Source organism: Alligator mississippiensis, chromosome 3 (genome assembly GCF_030867095.1).
Source record: "Alligator mississippiensis isolate rAllMis1 chromosome 3, rAllMis1, whole genome shotgun sequence".
Lineage (NCBI taxonomy): Eukaryota > Metazoa > Chordata > Crocodylia > Alligatoridae > Alligator > Alligator mississippiensis.
This window is the reverse complement of record NC_081826.1, coordinates 152243386-152263288: the sequence shown is the minus strand read 5'-3', so window position 1 is coordinate 152263288 and position 19903 is coordinate 152243386. Positions and strand designations below refer to the sequence as shown.

General features: G+C 44.4%; 1 protein-coding gene across 2 annotated transcripts in view; it reads left to right on the top strand.

The window, feature by feature from the left end:
• DGKQ (diacylglycerol kinase theta) overlaps window positions 1-19903 on the top strand; it is a 149417-nt gene that overhangs the window by 49879 nt on the left and 79635 nt on the right. The window contains exons 1-6 of one of the 2 annotated variants that reach the window (XM_059724538.1): window positions 790-871; window positions 1313-1380; window positions 1947-2078; window positions 6038-6123; window positions 8095-8220; window positions 10949-11102. In XM_059724538.1, coding sequence (XP_059580521.1) covers window positions 2057-2078; window positions 6038-6123; window positions 8095-8220; window positions 10949-11102 — 388 coding nt within the window. In that variant the 5' untranslated portion in view covers window positions 790-871; window positions 1313-1380; window positions 1947-2056. Of the gene's footprint in view, window positions 1-771; window positions 872-1312; window positions 1381-1946; window positions 2079-6037; window positions 6124-8094; window positions 8221-10948; window positions 11103-19903 lie in introns of those variants that run through there. The other variant, XM_019490650.2, reaches the window with a different exon arrangement.

Genomic DNA, 19903 nt, shown 5'->3' with positions numbered 1-19903 from the left:
GTTAGAGTCCTTGGATGTTGTTAAGTTAGAACTAGGGACCTAGTGAAACCATAGCTCCTTTAGTCTTGCTCGTTTTGCTGTGTCGTCTTCCCCTGCCACCCCGCATCCTCCCCGCCGCTGATTGGCAGAGGGGTCCTGGCAGTTGTGCCACTTGCCAATTATCAGCCAGGAAGCAAAAACTATAGTTTAATTATACTGTCGGTTTTGCATCCTGTCACTGATTGGCTGAGGGGCACCAGCAGCCCTGCCCTTGTTGCTGATTGGCCAGGAGGCAAAAACCACGGCATATTTAAAACAGTGGGTTTTGCTTCCTGGCCGATCAGCAGCAAGCAGTGGGGCTTCTGGGACCCTTCTGTCAATCAGGGAGGGGGCGTGGCAAATTATGCAAGATTAACGGAGCAACTGTGCAGCACATTTCTGCCACGATTTCGGTAGGTCCCTAGTTATATCCTGACAAAGAATGTCTTGCATTCAAAATCTTATTTAAGTTTATCCCAACTACATAGTTGGTCCAATAGAAGATATCACTCAAAGAAATTATTGTCCCTTGCATTATAGTATAACTAATAATAATAAACACTGGTTTGTTTTTAAATATTGAAATTGTTTATTTTATGTAATATAAAATATTAAAACCCACATTTTATTTTAAATTTGTACCACTTCAAGTTGACTTCTAATCTACTTGCCACTTGAGAAGGAAATTTCTGTGAAGCATCATTTAATTTCCTAAAATTGTCAAGGTTAAGTGTCATATGTTTTCATTGGTAGGTTCCGGTTGCACATTGTTTTGGACCACCAGGACACTACAAGAGAAAGTTTTGCACTGTGTGCAGAAAGCCACTGGAATTGCCTGCATTTCGATGTGAAGGTAACTTTAAAACATGTGCATGCATCTTCAAGTATACATTTTATTTAAATGGGTGTAATACATGCGTATGCATACACGTGTGCACATGTGTGCGCGTGCGCGCATGCACACACACACACACAAACACACACACACACACACACACACACAGTGTCTGTGTATATCATTTAAAACCTCACCATATGCTAACAACCATCTCATAAATCCCTTTGCTTTTGCATTCATGACACAAGCTATACTTGTACTTTTGTCTGTTTCATGTCTAAGTCAAGGAATAAAATTACTGCTACAAATATGAACTCTTCACTAAATGTGAATTTTGTCATCCAGATTTCCTCTGGTTGTTAACTCGGGGCCAGTCTTGATACTTTGGCTAGATGTGCCCCAGACTGAGGCAACAAAAAGCAAGTTCTAAGTTTTATTTTACTTACCTTTGTTCAGCAGTACTAGTGGCAGCAAAGTTGAAAGTGAAGAGGCAGTCAGTCTTGTGCTCAAGACAGGAGGAGGAGGTAGGTATGAGCCTGAATATATCTGATAATGTTAGAAATACTCTGTAAACCCTGTTACGTATCAACAGGCAGCATAATGCCACCCTCCCTCCTTCAATTTGAAGGTGAGTAACTTCATATTTTTCTAATTAACAAACAGAAAATCAACATAGAACTTCAACATGCTTTTCTTAGTAAGACTTTTCTTTTATAGAAATGTATTTTAAAATGCATAGTCAAGGTTTTGAGTACTTGTTGCATTTACCCAAATTCAAGAAAACTTTTAAATTTACAATGATTCCTCTCTCCCCCCCCTTCCCCCCCAATAACTAGAGTCTATACATGGAAAATGTAATTTGTTGTTTTTCCATGTACAGAATCTAATTAATGGAAATTAGTCTTAAATTTGTACCCTTCACTGTTGTGGCAGGGAAGGCAGAAGCAGGGGTGGGGGAAGGGCCAGACCCCCGCTCCTTACCCTCCCTGCTTGCCCTCCCAATTCTTCCAGAGGTAGTGCGTCACTGATCTTGGATAATACCGCATCACTGAGAGAGATGATATATATATCATAGGTCCTTTGATTTTAGGACCAGAAGGAAAGGGAGGAAATCCTTCATGTTCAGGTCAGGACAAGCTCTGGCACTGCATCTCCACATCAGTCTCCTTCTTCAGCCTTTGCAAACCTGGTGTGCTTTCCATGAGTAGATCACACTCCAGAGGTAAGTCCCTCACTTGGAGCTTACTGGCACATTGCTTTGTCATGCCTTTTAAGTTGGCTGGTGCTTCCTGTTTTGTAAAAACATTGTTGAGTCCGTGGGCATTTGCAGAAGCTTCCCATCCACTAAAAACTCCAAAAGAAACTCTTGGAGACCTGGGCACTGTCATCAGCACAACAAGAATGCAGTGGTTTCATCCAACAGCTTGCTGTGTCATGTGTACCCACAACTGGCAATAACTGCTAAGCTGGTGGCACTTATGATGCACACTTTTCTGGCAAACCCAGATAAGAGAGTCTGCTAAAGAATAGGCACTTCACCTTGAACTCGGAGTGGATATGTCAGTGGTAATATGAAAGAACCGGCTCCTGAGCGTGGCCATAATGGCCTCTAGTGGCTGAACTACCAGTTTCCAACAGATCTTCAGGATAACTTCCTCATGGTTGCACCTGCCATGCTGTGATGGCAAGTGTACTTTGTTGGGAGGTTAAGCCTTGGAGTGTGTGCCCCTTGGATCCACACGTGGCCTAGCTGATTGGGCCCTATTGGCTCTATCTGTGCCCTCAGCCAGTAGCTTACTTTAGGGGAGTTAATTATGGCCTCCAGCTGCCCCCATAGCCACAACCATGCCTCACAAGTGTCACTTCATCATTATTTTTCGTGGGACTTCCAAGTCCCATCCACATTCCCTTCGTCTGAGCCTTGGCTTTGGCCCCTTTTCTCTTGCTGAAGCCCTCAGCCCACTGTCTTGAGCTTTGTCTCCCAGGCTTCAGCCCCACTGTGTCCATGTCCTTTATAGGGCTTAACACAGAGCTCCCCCTTGGCACTCTGCTGCATGGCCTCCAATTCACCCCTCCTACCCCGCAACCACAACCTGGTCCCCCAGTTATAAACCAAGATACAAGCAAATGCTTCCAGTTAAAATCAAACCCCACTCTGGTTTGATTTCCTCAGTCCCACAGCCCTTCGTACTGTCCTCTAGCCCTTAGATCCCTGCAGGTCCATCTGGAGCTCCTCTCTTCTGCAGAGAGCCGGGCCAGACTGCTGGCTTACACTCAGGAGGTGAGCTTATATCTCTGGGCACTACCTTTCTGGTCACGTTGCTCCACATTGAATACACATTTTAAAGTATAGTTCTATAAAAAAAGCAAAAAAAGTCTTACTAGGAAACACATTTTGGAGTTCCAGGTTGACTTTCTATTTGTTAGTTAGAAAAATATTAAGTTATTCACCTTCACATTTTGATTGGAGGAGGGAGGGTGGAATTATGCTGCCTGTTGATGCTTTACAAGGTTTACAGAGCGTTTCCAACATTACCAAACATGTTCCAGTTCCTCCACCATGCACAAATATTTTCCCTCTAGCACAAATGTTTTCCCTCTAGTCTCCTGTTCCTGTTTCCCTGCTGTTACCTGGCTGCGTAGTCCAATATAGCTAGTTTTAAACTCAGCTGCTCTTTCCTTCTTAAATTGACAAGGACAAAGGCCCCTGTTACAGGTACCAGCTGTCCTGCCAGTACCATAAGTTTCCCCAATTTTTCCTTAGTGGGCTGAGAGCTCTTGCTTCCAGGTTGTTGGCTTCTTAGGATCTTACGATTCCCTGGGAGTCTATCTTTTCTCCCTTGACTGACCCTTTTGAATCAACCTGATACCAAAGTAAGCAATTTTCTCACCCTAGGCACTGCTTATAGAGATGACCTGACTCTGCAAGCATATGAGTATCTGCCACTGCTCTCCTCTCTGTTGTGTAGGCCCCGGAAAAAAATCCAGCCATTACGGGATCTGTTTCTATGGTAATGTTAAAATGGCAAACTATTGGTTTTAGGAGATCCCCTCTTATTTAGCATGTCTCTACTGCCTGGATTTTTTTTCCCACACCCCAGGATCCTAAGCAGTAGACTGCCTACATGCCTTCCTGGTGTTGTTCAACATCATCATTTTAGTCAGACCCAGTGTATCATCTGCCATTGGTAGCTACCTAGCTGTCATGTCTGGGATTAGAGCTGATAATGGACTTTGTGTGGTCTTCCTTCCACATGGCACAGCTGTTTCAAATGCACTACACCTTACAGATGATGCCAGTATCTTTCTGAATTTGATGGGGTGGGTGGCACGAGAGCTGTGCAGCTTTCCAGAGGAGTTGGCTGAGCTACCTCCACATATCTTTCTAGATACCTTAACACGACCTGGATCCATCTGAGGCTATACCTATCAGTGATATGAACTGGGACCCTGCTGTACTTCAGGCAACCTCTGTGGTGTTGGAGGGCAGGGATGAGAAAGGGGGCATCAATAAGAGCGGATAGGGTACAGAGTTTCTCAAGGGAGCACGTTTCTTCTACTCCAGCTCTACTCCATCCTTATCATTTGTGTTGGAGGCTAACAAAGTGGACCAAATCAAGTCAGTGCCTAAAGAAAAGGAGCCATGGAGATTGGACTTTTTTTGGTAACTGGACCTACTCCTTTTCAAGCTTACAGTTTAGAATCACGAATGAATTATCAATGTCTGTTGACACTAACCACTGCCATAGGATATGAGGCTATCACAGTCAAGAGGAGATCATTGGCTTCAGGGATGTGCACTATCCAGAGATGTTCAGATAGTGGTAGAGTCCCAGTACTTTCAACTCCAAAATACAACCAAGCTCTTTATTCCCTCAAGGATTCAATGGCTGACTTCCAAACTTTGAGAATTTCAGCTATATACAGTGTGTGGCTGTGCTACTTAGATGCCTCGTTATCAAAAAAGCAAGCACTTATGGTTTAATAAGCAAAAGTCCTTGATGGCTCAGCAAACCACCTCCTTCTTCAATTTCTCCAATAGGCGGGGAGTTAGACATTACAGTTGGAGATGGTTGCAAGCATTCCTCTTTCCTGTCTAGAGCTAGCCTGGCTTGCTCTTTCCAGCATAGACCCAAATAACATGTGACCACTTGGTCCTGGACATGATAGCTTATGGTGAACTACTGTATAATTATATATACTGTCAATCACAAATTCTCCTTCCTTATCTCTCTTCAGGGATCCTTCTTACAAGTCTGCTCATGAAAGAAGTCCATCCCTTGTTAAGTGGGAGCAGTAAAAGGTTCCTTCAGGACTTATGCATATACTCAGCTCATTTAGGAAAGTTATTTCATCTTTCTACTAACAGTTGTGGTTAAGGCATTTGGGAAGGGATTTCCTTTATGGTGCTGTAAGAAATCTTTGCATTTCCTAACGAACTTTAAAGATGTGGGCATAATGCTCATGATGCATCTCTGCCGTTCCACAGAATAGGTGCAACATACACAGTGGCAGTGTAGATTTCACCTTACTGCCTCACCATTGAACACATGCGCTGAGCACATAAAGCTGCTGCTTCCAATGACTCTTCTAATGCCTGCTTCTAGTCCCAGTTAAGGATGTGGCAAGGAAAAAGTCTGTTTTTGATTCATTCAGAGATAAGGGTGCAAGAACACAGGACAATACTACTAACATTTTAGCATTCTATTTCCTTCGTAACTTTGTTGAGGCCATAGAGTATAATTTGTGACCTTTCTTTGTTCTCATCTTTGAGATGGGATATTAGAATAAAGTTTGTCTAATTAAAATTTAATTAGTTGGTCATAGTTTTAGATGCCTCTTCTAAATCGAGGGTTTTATTTTCAGATGTGGAAAAAGAAACTTTCCTATTGATAAGAATTTTCTGAACTCTGAATTCTCCAATTTAAAATGTGAGCTGGTTATGTTAGAGAAGACGACTTGGTTATGCTTATGAGAGTATTGTCATCCCTGTGATAAACTGTTGTTTTAATTGAATGGGAAGAAATAGTGAAATTGTTTAAGACAAACTTAGATTTTCTTTGCTACGCATTGATCTTTTCTGAATGAGCATCAGAGAAAGTGTTGTACAAATAAGCTTGCTTACTTTTTTACACTGTCTTGGAGATGAAACATTTCCCGTTTCTACTTTTTTGCTTTTAGTATGTGAACTACACGTGCATATAGATTGTGTTCCGTTTGCTTGCAGTGACTGCCGTCAGTGCCATCAGGATGGGCATCAGGACCATGTAAGAGTGCACTTTTATGGCTGGAACATGATATAAAATACAATTGTATACTTTAAATATGAAAAAATAATGTTTAATGTAGACTTTTATGATTTATGAAGACTTTCTAGCTATTTTAAAGGATTTATTTCTTGTAATGTCTCTGGGTGCTAAGTATCAAATGCAAAATGATTTGCGAAACGTACCTGTTGAATAATAAGGAACTGTAGAATACATAAAACTTGAATATTTATATAAAATCCATAGATCTTTAAATCTGATATTTACAGAAGTGGCTGTGCCATTTTCATTCTGTTTTTAAATTTTAATTTTCACGATATTGGAAAGGGGACAACAAATGCTGTTTTGTATGTTGAGAGTTCTTGGCAGTCTGAAATGCTTATCCCAGGGATAGTAAGAGGCCCTGCAGAAGCCATATAACTGTGAAATCGTATGCATCTGAGGGTGCCTCATAGATGTTATTCCAATCATGATATTGTTATCCTTCCATGATGAATACATCATGCCATGTACAGGCTGTCAGGAAAAGGGAAAAAGGAACTTTCACTTTTGCTGCTGACCAGCTGGAGAAGCTCTCTGGTCAGCAGCACCAGTGAAAGAATGAGATAACTCTGCTGAGGAGTAATATCCCGTGGGGTTTCCCTGGGAAGCAAGGGGGAGGGGAGGAGGGAAAATCCTCCCCCCAGTTTTCCCCACTCAGTGGAGCCAGGGACACTGTCTGGAGCACAGGCTAGGTCTCCTGAGCAGCAGCAAGGGCCTGGGGAGAGAAATCCCCCTGGTCCTTTCCTTCATGCACAGGTGCTGGGAGCCAGGGACACCCTGCTCAGCTACAGCACAACCCCATCTTCCAGGAAGCAGCAAGCAAGGTGGAATTTCCTTGCTTTTCTGCTTGCTATGACCCAGGAGACCAGGGTTGCCTATGGCTGGGCAGGGTGTCTCTGGTTCTCTGTATGTTTTGGGGGGGAAGTAAAGAGGATTACCCCTCTTCCCAGACATCAGCAAGCTTGGTAGACCCAGGCTCTGCTCTAGCTAGGCAGAATGCCGCCCCGCCCGCCCGCCTCATGCACAGGTGGAGGGAAGTGGGGTGGATTCCCCATGGCCCTGGCTTGGTGCTGCCCAGAAGACCTGGGCAGCACCTGGGAGGCTCCAGCATGGCAGGAGTGTCCCTTCCTATCTGCTCTGTGCTCGTATAGGAAGTGGGGAGAGCTGTATTGTTCCTGCTGGATGTTGGTGTGTAGAGAGAATGCATCTAGGGGTCAGAAATATGCTGGGGCAGCGGTTTCTTGTTCTTTCTCAGAGAAGTTTACACTGGAGATAGAGCAATGCAACCTGGCATGCTGGAAGAGCAGCAAATTGCTGTCCAGTAATGTATGCCTTGCTACACATGTAGATTAAAACTCAGTAGCAACCAGCTATAAAAATTAATACACATTTTTGGTCAATTTTAGCTGGTTGGAGTTTTTTACTGTGTGATAGGTACTTTGCACCTATAGCTGATCTCAGTTAATTGCTCAATTAACCAGTTAATTGCACAATACCTCTAGCCTATAGAGAAACCTGAAGAGGGTTTACTGTTATTGCCTCTGGCAAGGTTTTATGTGCTGTTCCACACCCCTAATCTGTAAAATGCAAATGCTGATTGTAATCTCTTAGTTAATATGTTTTGAGAATTTGTTAATGTTTGCGATGAACTGGAGAGAGAGAACCCAATAGTGTTCAACTCAATAAATTTATTCCTGAACTAATGATTTAGTGGTCAGGGAAACAGAACTTGAAGGTTCCTTTATAACTGAATTACTGTTGGAGTGTAATGGTATGTTGCCAACTTCCTTATCCATCTCTCAGTTAAATACAGATTTCTTTGATTATATATTCCTTAAAGTTAGTAGGCCTTATTTTAAAATTAATTTATTTAGCAACACTATTGTATTTTCCATTATGAATAATTAATATATTGATCCATTTTTGTAGGATACATACCATCATCACTGGAGGGAGGGAAATCTTTCTTCTAATGCTCGCTGTGAAGTCTGTAAAAAAACCTGTGGTTCTTCTGAGGTGCTGTCTGGTATGAGATGCGAGTGGTGTGGCATTCTGGTATGTAAATATCACTGTGGAACTACAAGCTTTATTAAACAATTGTTTTTTGGATTTTAAAACTCCTTGAATAAGATGGAGATTTGTTAGATTATCCTTGTAATTTTAAATAAAATATCCTGTCTTTTGTTAGCCTCTGAAGTAGGGGAGTTTCAGCAAGGTGAATTTCATTTAGAAATTCTCAATACAGGATTGTTTGGATTACAGCACACAGGCAATTGCTACAGTTCCCTAAAGTATAAGATGGCTATACTGCCTCTTATCTTGTATTACGGAGTATTTTTAGTTCTTACAATTCAAGGTAAAAAAATTATACCTGCCCTGACATGTTCCTGATTTTTCCTTTTCAATATGGAACACTTTTGAACTCTGAATGTTATTACCATCATTTTCTAAAGTTAACTCTTTTCTATTCTTTGTATGACTTGTATTTAATTCCTGTGCAACATAAGTGTTCTATATTTTATATGGCATTTTTAGGAAAGTGAAAGCCAAAACTCTTGACAGACTTAACACTGATTTGAATCCGGATTTTTGTAAATACAGATTGCTCCATCCATCAAAAGCTGGTCCTGGGGCAAAATACAGTAACAATGCATAGAAAGAGCATACGGATAGTTAAGGACAATTAATAAGATAGGGAAGGCTGAGGGGGGACCTGGTGACCATCTATAAACTCACTAGGGGGAGGGTTTGAGGGAGACCTTGTTTCCCCTAGCGCCCCCCCGGATAACAAGGAATAATGGCTACAAGTTGTTGGAGAGTAGGTTTAGGTTAGACATCTGTAAGAACTACTTCACAGTTAGGGCGGCTAGGATCTGGAACCGACTTCCAAGGGAAGTGGTGCTGGCTCCTACCCTGGGGGTCTTTATGAAACGGCTTGATGCCTACCTGACTGGGGTCATTTGAGCCCAGTTTTCCTCCTGCCCAGGCAGGGGGTCAGGCTTGAAGATCTACAAGGTCCCTTCCGACCCTACTTCTATGATTCTATGAATATAGAGCATATTTTATCATTATTTTTAAATACAACATGAATGTGTTGGCTTACAGAATCGAAGTCTTATATTGTTTGATATTTCAGAAATATTTTATATGAATTAGTTATGCAGAAATATAGCGTGGTATATTTTAATGTTACTCATAATATATTAGCTTTTATGAAAAAAAAGATGGACTTTGGCAAATAATCAGCCTGTCTTATTGACTTTGTTCATTAATTTATTCAGTATGTTTGACTTCCAAGAACAACAGAAAGGTATGCCTTGCATTTAATTCTAGCCCTTAGCCAAGGAGCCTGGCTGTTGATAAACTTCAAAAAATAAAATTCCAAAATTTGGTACCTTGTTCATTGCTCACAACTGGCCAACCTGTGAAATTTAATGTAAATATCCATCTTTTGCAAATACCACTAATATGTGGAATCCAGGGATTCAGATTAAAAAAAAATCTTAGTATTACTACTTTTGTGTGTAGCTATATTTCTACAAATTTAAATTTGAAGTAGGCTTTCTTAAGTCCTTTTTAAAAAATAGAAATCTACACAGCTTTATAAATGAAGTGTAATATATCCTCATTTGGTTTGAGTTGCAGTCCATTGTGGCAGGGCACTTTTGGTGCCTGACACTTTAAGCGCTTGAGTGGGAGCAGACCCAATCAGGTGGTCACATGATAGTCAAGGGGCCACCTGATTGGTGGAGGGCTGGGCACTCTGGGTATAAGATCAGGGAGCAGGGCCAGCCGGCTGCAGCTGGCGAGCCAAAGGATAAATATCTCCCAGCCGGAGTACTGCTGCTCACTACATCTGGAGGTTCAGGGCAGGAACTATGGGGATGGAGGAGGTTCCTGGGGAATGACCTAAAACTACACCCTGCTGGGGTTGGATGGTGTGTTGGGGCAGTCTCCAGGAAATGCCATACCTGTGCCTCTCCAGTGAAAGGCAAGGATGGGGTGCCATAAAATCTCAGCCCCCGCTACCTTGTGGGTGCCCCGTGGAGGGTAGAGTCTAGGGGGGTACACCCTGACAGAAAAGCACAGGGGCCCAGGTGCATTGAGTGGAGCCTGAGGAAAGGTCCAGGCACATTGACAGACACCTGATGCTTGAGTGGGCCATAGTCTAAGTTGGGGTTCCCAGGTACCTTGATAAACTCCTGAGGCCCAAGGGGCGTAAGGCCCAGAAGCCCTGGTGAGGGGGCAAAGTAGTGGCCCCAGTGAGGGGGTGGAGTGACAGCCAGCGGCGGTGTAGAGTAGGGCATTAGGGGGCCTGAAGAACTGCACATGGGCTGGCTGGAGTAGCCAGAGTTGAGGCCCCAGTGAAACAGCATGAGGCCCAGGCATGTCTAAGGACACCTGAGGCTAAGATAGGCCAAAGGCCGAGTGCGGCCCAATTAAGGGGCTAGGGGAGTAATAGTGGGTAGTGATTTGGATGCCATCTGCGAGGCATGGGTCACGGTAAAGGAAGGGCAGAGCTGTGTATTCCGCCCTTGGCATCAGGGCATTAAATGGGCAGCCTCCTGCCTAAGAAAAAACTATTTAATTACAACAGAGATGTCAGGTGGGTGGACTGCCCTAGACAGGTGAGCAGGCTGACTTTGGGGCTGGGCTAGAGACAGCCCCCTGTCACATCTAGTCATTGCACTTACCAGCTTACAGAAGTACTGAATTTGTTCCGACATGTTTTGCCAGTATGTTTTTGTTATCGTGAGTTAGTTGAACTTGTTTCTTTTTATAGGCTCATGTTGCATGTTTCACTGCTGTAACACCAGAATGTACTTTTGGAAGACTAAGGAACATGATTCTTCCTCCAAACTGTGTGCGTTTATTTTCTCGCAATTTCAGCAAAATGCATTGTTTTCGAATATCTGAGAGTCTGCAAACAGAACCAGGTAAAAGACTTTCAAAATGGTACTGAAAATGGGCTATGTGGGGAGGGAATTTCCTATTTGTTTGTATCTATTTATTTGAAATTCTTTGGGTTGCTAATTTTGTAGTGGTGGGTTTTTTTTGTTGTTTGTTTGTTTTTTATGGCTGTAATGTTAACTTCTTACTTGCTTGCCATGGCTACAATTTGTACTTCATGAGTAGAGAGTGGTAGTTAGCTATGGTCAGCCTGAAGTTAGACAGGGTAACACCTCATTCAAAGAGGCATGAGCTTTTATATGCTGGGCTGTAGAGATGATACCTGCCTCCTCATTCCTGCAAGGATGCACAGGTTTGGTCCACCGTTGGACCCAGAGCACTAAGTTCAACCTGGTAGGTGATACCCATCTGTGGGGCTGCATGCCAGGCTGGACCTGGCATGCCAAGTCCAGGACTCTGGGATTGTTTGCTTGGTTGGACCTGATGTACCAAGTCCTGAACCGTACACTGGTTCTGGGGTTGAGTGATGGTCCCAGACCAGGCACAAGGCCCTGCATCCAGCACATAACTCTAGAACCAGTGTGTGGCCCCAGATTTGTTGCAATGAATCAGTTACTTACCTGTCCTTAATGGTAAGAAATTTTCTTTAAGCTGTCTGTAAAAATAAAGGTGTATATTAGGGGTGTGTGAAGTGGGCAGTATTCTATTCAGATTCAGATTTGGCCTGATTCGGGGGACGGTGATTCAATTCACTGATTCAGATCACTGTCTTGATTTTAGATTCAGCTGAATCTGAATCTGAAGGTTCAGTTCTGATTCTGAGAATCAGTGATTTGGCCACAAACGAAGCTTTATATGTTTTTTTTCACCCTACATTGAGGTACCAGGCTCAGCTTGTGAATGCTGATATGGTGGGGCAGATGGAGCATCCCACGTGAGCATGGGGAGTTCCCCGCGTGCTCGGCAGCAGACCCGGAAGTGGACCAGAATTACTTCCGGGCCATTTCCAGGTTCACTGCAGAGTGTGCAGGGGACATGTTTCCCCCCCACCCTCCCTCAGCTTAGCATTCAGCCACAGGAAGACCCCGGGTGCTCCCCCAGACTCAGGAAGCACCAGTTGCCAAGCCGGAGGACTAGTGGGGGTCCCCTGCGCACTCTGCAGTGGACCCGGAAGTGGATCGGAAGTAGTTCAGGTCCACTTCCAGGTCCACTGCTGAGCACATGGGGAACACAACACCCCCCCCCCCCCCCGTGCTCCTGTGGGACGCCCCACCTGCCCCACCATCTCGGTGTTCATGAGCTGTGCCTGGTACCTCAAGGTATGTAGAAAAAACATATAAAGTTGTGTCTATGTCTGAATTGTCAAATCTCTCCGAATAGATTTGGAGGTTTCTGATTTCAGTTTGGAGAGATTAAAGGGTCTCCTGATTCGATTTGGATTTGGAGATTAGGCTGCTGAATTGAGCCAAATTTTTTCCAGATTGAATCGGCGACTGAAGCTTCGCACAGCCCTCGTGTGTATTATGCTCAAGAGTGTAGCATATGTGAGACTCAAACAGACACTGGTTTGTGTCCTTGCTGATGGTGTGGAGCCTCTCTGCTGCTTGGTGCTTATGACAGTTCCAGTAGTATTGAAAGCAGATGCTAGCTACTTTATCAGTGGGCTTGAGGGACAAATCAGTGTATGGCAGGTCATGACATAAGGAGCTGGTCCCAGGTTTTTTCCTCTGCTGGGAACATAGATCATTTCGGATGTAGGTGGTTTACAACTTGCTCAATTTGCAGCAGACTGCTGGATTAAAGAAGAGCTACTCAACTGATTGCTTAAGCTTTAAAATCAAACTTTAACTTCTCTGGATAGTCCCACAGAACTGGTTGCAGAAGTGGTATCCTTTGAAATAAAAGTGGTTGCAGTAAGTGGCTGCAGCATCTTAGCATTGCTGTGCAGCTGTTGATGGACCTGTTTATGCTTCCAACTGGTTGCAGGCCTTTATATGTGCATGGGGCTAAGGACCAAAACCCTGAGAAGAACTTGGGTTCTACTGTACTTACCCAGCATCTGCAGAGGACCATGGTAGCGCTCCCTTTCCAGTTCTGCTGTCTCCTTTCAACCTTCAGAATTCTTTGTGAAACACTTGAGCTGCTAGGCTGGAATCTCTCATGTGGAAGCACCTTCCATTGTAGCAATGCTTGCATCTGTGGGAGTGAGCTTCAGGTCCTAAAGGGTTAATTTTCTGTATTTCAAGTTTCCTGAGGATCAGCTGGTCCACAGGCTCAAAAAACCCCAACCCCAAACAAAAACCAACCAAAAAAAAAAAACAACCCCCCCACCCCCCACCATTGCCAGGTGCATTGTTTTGTTGGTTGTTAACTTACTGTCCATTTCAACTTTGTTTTTGTGACCTTCATTAAACTGTTTATTCTCTAGTAGTGAGAATCCTAGTGAAAGGTATTCTGAAAGGGAAAATTACTGACCTGGAATTCTGCTTCTTGGAAGGTGTCATTGTCAGGATTCTCACTTGCCTGCCTGCTTCTGGAAGTCTAGAAGTTGTGGGGGTTTTACTGAAACAGTGTGTTGATTATGTGCTGACTTTTCATCTCTTCGTATTTTTAATAATTTTATTGGCTAGCTTTTTTTGAAGCCTTGAGTAGTGTACGATCAGGAATTGATTAGAAGTTTCCAAGTGTAGCTGTTAAATAGTGTGGATAACGCATGATAATCCAGTAAGCTGTACTGGCTTGTGTTCCACCCTGCTACTGCTGTCCTTGGAAAGGAAATCTGATCAGGTTTTGAGGAGTTCCTACCTGTCTAGCACTAGAGAAATAAGTGTCAGGATTAAGAATCTGGTCCAAGCTGATATTTTCAGAGAAATATATCTAAACGCCAGTAACTTTCTCTTAATCATTCTCTAAGTATTTTTTTATATATAAACTTATACATTGAGGTAGAGCTGTAACTTAGGAGTCAGTGTCCTCTTCCAGGGTTGAACAAATGGAAATTTAGTAATTTTTGCAGCTATTTGTTGAGCTGCAGTAATGTTTTTTTTTTATTGAATGTATAGGCCTGATCTGAGACCTAATTCCTTGATTCCTATTCCAATATATTATCTTAAAAACTTACCAGCATGGTGCATGGCCATCAAACATCTTGACAGATGAAAGGGGATGTGACAATCAGTCAGTGGTGCTTGGCAGTGGTGTAGGAGAAGAGCCCAATGTACAAGCAGCAAGCCTTCCCACAGTGACTACAGGCCCAATCATCAGATGGAGGTTGAAGTGCACTCTGCTTCCTGGCTTACCTGCATGTCTTAGTGTGAACTGTCTCTCTGGCTTTCTGCAGTGATTGCACCAGCTTTGACCTGGCTTCTCTATACTGAGCTGTTGTGGGAAGGTTCTCCCAGTGGTCTGTGGAAATGCTGAATTTCTTGAGACCTTGCTTGACCTTGTTGCTATATCAGAGCTTTGGCCTTCTTCTGCATTGCAGGTGGTTCTCGAGAAGGCTGTAGAGCACAATCTTGAGGCATGTCCCAGCCAGTGAAGCCTGGGAGCATCCAGCATAGTCTGCAAAGACTGTAGGCCAGTCCTGTCAAGCATCTCGTTGGTAATCTGTTGGTCCTAAGTGATGCCAGGGGTTTTTCTGAGATAGCAAATGTGGAACTGTTCAATCATTGTTCCTTCTTGCAGTATGTGACTCAGCTTTCACAGCCAGGGAGGAGGGTACTGAGGATACAAGCCTGATAGATATCTTTGTGTTCAGGGTTAGCAGTTTGTTTGTTGTACCAGACTCGTGAGGTAATTTTGCCAAAAGTAACAGAGGCGTTGCCAGTTCTCACATCAAGTCTCTGTCAAAGCTAAGTGAGCTGGTAGGAGTTGAGCCAAGATAAAGTAGTTTATGCTGTCCAGAGCTTCATTGTTAACATAGATTTTGGGTGGGATGTTGGTACCCTGAGACATAACTGTTTTCTTGATATGGATTCCTATGCCAAACTTGATGCATGCATCAGAGAATTTGTTCATCATGATCTGCAATTCATCAAGTGAGTTAGAGACTAACGCAATGTCATCTGCAGATCCCGAGCAGTGACATGCCATTTGCTTTGAAATTGTCCGATGTTAAACAAGCTGCTCTTCATCGTTGATTTAGTTGGTACACCAGGTTGATTGTTTCTGAAAACATAGTTAAGAAGGATAGAGAAGAAGATGCCAAAACTGGTAGGTGATAAAACGCAGCTTTGCTTCATACCAATCTCAATGCTAAACTCAGATGTTTCATTTTCAGACTGGATGGTTGCCTTTATTCCCTCATGGAACTCCTTGAATAGGGAGAGCACCTTTTGTGGCCAGCTGGTTTTCAACAGGATCTTGTAGATGCCATTCCTGCTAACTGTGTTGAAGGTCTTTTGTAGGTAGACAAACGCTACGTAGAGAGGTGCCTGTTCACGGATTTTTTTCTTGCAACAAATGCAGTGTGAAGGACTTGTCAGTGATGGAGCATCCAGCTCTGAACCCACCCTGGCTCTCAGGGTAAACTCTTTCAGAAAGAACTTGGAGTCTTTTAAGCAGTACTCTTGTAAGCACTTTGTTTACCGTGCTAAGCAGAGACCCCTCAGTAGTTGTAATCTGCTCTTTTGCCTTTATTTTTGTATAGAGTAACTATACAGATAACAGTAACTTTCAGATCCCGGAGTATACAGCTTTCTTCTCAGCAGGCACAGAGAAGTGGGTGGATGTTGTTCACAAGCTTTCTCCCCCCCTCTTTAGAAATTCTGGAGGTATCTGACCTCTCAGGTACAATATCTTTGATGGCTTTCTCTGCATCTTCGAGAATTGGTGTTTGGTCCAGCTCCTGCATCGTTGGAAGCTGGGGAATGGCAACTAAGGCAGTATCACAGAAAATGGCATCCTTTGAGTAGAGTTCCTTGTAATGCTCCGTTCATTGGTCATGTTGTTCTTTCCTGTCAGTCAGGATGGTACCATCTTTTGCTTTTAGGTTTGCCATCTTTTTACAAGTTGGATTAAGTGCCTCTTTAATTCTGTCACAGGTACCATGAAGGTCGCCTCTTTCACCGCAGATCTGAATCTTTTTACACAAGTCTTGCCAGTACTTCTGGGCACATTCTCTGGTGGCTTTCTGGACTGCAGCCTCAGCCTCTTTGAACTTGACATTCTGGACTCACTTGGTTGTTGAAGTAGAGCAGTGGTCATCAACCAGTCAATCTCAATCGACTTGGTCGATTGTGGAGCCTCTTGACAGTTGATCTTAGTCTGTCAAACTCCACAATTGGGAGGGGCAGGACGCACATGGCTGGGCTGGGCTGAGTGAGTGGAGTTAGAGCTCAGACAGCTTGTGGGGTTGGGGGCGTGGTAGATCCTGGGGTGTCAAAAAATGATATTCACTATAAAAAGGTTGGAGACCACTGAAGTAGAGTTAGGTGAGGTTTCTTTTTCCTTTCTATGAGTGGGAGTAGCAGATTTTCGTATGCTATGACCCAGTCAGGTTGTCTTTTTCTTTGTTGGTCCAAAGACATCCTTGCCATTAGTCAGTGTCTTGTTCTTGAAATTTTCCCACAAGGTCTCAGAATCAAGGGAATCAAGTTAATCATTTTCAGAACACACCCAGGCACACATTGAAACTTTACATAAGTGTCAGAGTCCTTCATGTTAAGGCAAGGTTTGATGGATGTTTGTAGGGTGTATTTGGAATTTGGCCCTGACAAGAGCATGGTCAGCATTGCAATCAGCGCTATGTATTGATTGAGCATGTAGTATATTGCTAACGTTTCTACAATGCATCAGGATGAGCTCAAGCTGATGCCAGTGTCCTGAGTAGGAGTGATTACATGAGACGTTGCTGCAGTTGCTCCCAGCAAAATAGGTATTTGAGACTATCAGCTCACAAAAGGCGCAAAGCTCAAGGACATGCTAGCCATTTTCATTGAGGCTACCTGTACCGTATTGGCCAGTGATGTGTCCCCAATGCACCCAGTCCTTACCCACACAGGCATTGTGAAATCACTGAGAACAGTGAATCTGTTCCTCTTGGGGACATTCTTGATGACTTGGTCCAGTTGGCAATAGAACTCATCTTTTTGCTGTGTGGAATAGTGAAGTGTTGGTCCATCAATGGTCAGAAAAGTTAGGGTTCTTGAGTTCACGTTCACATTCAGCTGTGTGATCCTCTCATCATAGAATCCTAGGGCTGGAAGGAACCCCCGAAGGATCATTGGGTCCAGCCCCCTGCATGAGCAGGAAAGACACCTGGGGTCAGACGACCTCAGCCAGGTGACCATCCAGTGTTCTCTTGAAGACCTCTAGGGTAGACGATTGCACCACCTCTGAGGGGAGCTTGTTCCATAGTCTGGACACACTAGTTGTAAAGAAGGTTTTCCTAATGTTCAGCCTGAAACTATCTTCCAGGAGTTTGTGGCTGTTGTTTCTAGTTTTCCCTCAGGGCGCCCTGGTGGACAGTTGTTCACCGAGCCCCTGATGTACACCTCTGATATAGTGGTAAGCCGCAATCAGGTCCCCTCTCAGCCTTCTTTTCTTTAGGCTGAAGAGTCCAAGATCCCTCAGCCTCTCCTCATATGGCTTGCCATGCAAGTCCCTGATCATGTGGTTGGCCCTTCTCTGGACCCTCTTGATCTTTAGCACGGCCTTGTTGAAGTGTGGTGCCCGGAACTGGACACAATACTCCAGCTGTGGCCACACCAATGTTGAGTAAAGCGGGAGAATCACTTCTTTGGATTTGCTTGAGCTGCATCAATTGATGCATGCCAGAGTTTTATTGGCCCTAGCGGCTACTGCATTACATTGTCAGCTCATATTCATGCTGGGGTCTATTGTTACCCCCAGATCCCTTTAATTTGTAGTGCTGGTCAGGTTAGCGATGCCCAGACTGTAGGTGCGCTGGGGGTTCTACCTTCCCAGATGCAGCACTTTGCATTTCTCTATGTTGAATCTCATCTGGTTCTGTTCTGCCCAACATGCCAGCCTGTCTAGGTATGCTTGCATTTGCAGCCTATCTGCAGGTGTGTCCACACAACCCCATATCTTGGTGTCGTAGAATCATAGAAGTAGGGTCGGAAGGGACCTTGTAGATCTTCAAGTCCGAACCCCTGCCTGGGCAGGAGGGAAACTGGGCTCAAGTGACCCCAGCCAGGTAAGCATCGAGCCGCTTCTTAAAGACCCCCAGGGTAGGAGCCAGCACCGATTCCCTTGGAAGTTGGTTCCAGATCCTAGCCACCCTAACTGTAAAGTAGTTCTTACAGATGTCTAATCTAAACCTACTCTCCAACAACTTGTGGCTGTTATTCCTTGTTATCCCGGGAGGCGCTAGGGGAAACAAGGTCTCCCCTAAACCCTTCTGGTCCCCCCTAGTGAGTTTATAGACGGTCACAAGGTCCCCCCTCAGCCTTCTCTTGTGAAGGCTGAACAGGTTCAGGTCCCATAGCCTCTCATTGTAGGGTCTGCCCTGCTGTTCCCGGATCATGCGGGTGGCCCTCCTCTGGACCCTCTCAATGTTGTCCACATCCCTCTTGAAGTGGGGTGCCCAGAACTGGACACAGTACTCCAGCTGTGGCCTGACCAGTGTCGCATAGAGGGGGAGGATCACCTCCTTGGCCCTACTGGAGGTGTACCTGTGGATACACAATAGGGTCCGGTTAGCCCTGCTGACTGTGACCTCGCATTGTTGGCCCATGTTCATCTTGGAGTCAATGATGACTCAAGATCCCTTTCTGCCTCTGTGCTCTCAAGAAGGGAGTTTCCCATCTTATAAGTGTGCTGCCGGTTACTACTGCCCAAGTGCAGCACCCTGCACTTGTCCGTATTGAAACGCATCCTGTTTTTGTTAGCCCACCCCTGCAACCTATCCAGGTCTTGCTGCAGTCTTTCCCTCCCTACTAGCATGCCCACCTCACCCCAAATTTTGGTATCATCAGCAGCAAATTTGAACAGGTTACTTTTCACCCCGTCGTCCAAATCGCTGATAAAGAAATTGAACAGTGCGGGCCCAAGGACCGAGCCCTGGGGGACTCCGCTGCCCACTTCCCCCCAGGTCGAATATTACCCGTCCACCACCACCCTCTGAGTACAACCCTTCAGCCAATTAGCAATCCATCTGACTGTGTAGGCATTGCATTGTCTGCGAACTTGGCCAATGGGGTTTTCACCCCCTCATCCAGGTCATTGATGAAGATATTGAACGGGACTGGGCCAAGTACCAACCCCTGGTATACACCGCTGCCCAAATCTCACCAGGATGACACCAATCCATTCATTTGGACTCCCTGCATCCTACCCTGCAACCAGTTTCACACCCACTTGAGGGTCCTGCAGTTGAGCCCGATATCTTCCAGTTTTCTGATCAGTACCTTGTGGGATACCAGGTCAAAGGCTTTTTGGAAGGTGAAGTATATGATGTCAACCTCTCTTCTCTAGTCCAGGTGACGAGTCACCTGATCATAGAAAGAAATGAGGTTGGTGAGTCAAGACCTGCCCACAACGAAGCCATGCTGGCTGTCATTCAGTATCATGCCTTCTGCAAGTTTGTCACATATAGCCTCTTTGATTAATGTTTCTAGGATTTTCCCTGGATTAGAAGTTAAGCTAATTGGCCTATAGTTTCCCGGGTCTTCATGCTTCCCCTTCTTGAAGATGGGCACAACACTGGTCCTCTTTCAGTCCTCTGGGATTTCTCCAGAGGCCCATGATTTTTGAAAGACCTTTGCCAGGGGCTCTGTGATTACTTTGGCCAACACTTGCAGCACTCTTGGGTAGAGTTCATCTGATCCTGCTGATTTATATACGTCTAATTTCTTTAATTGGT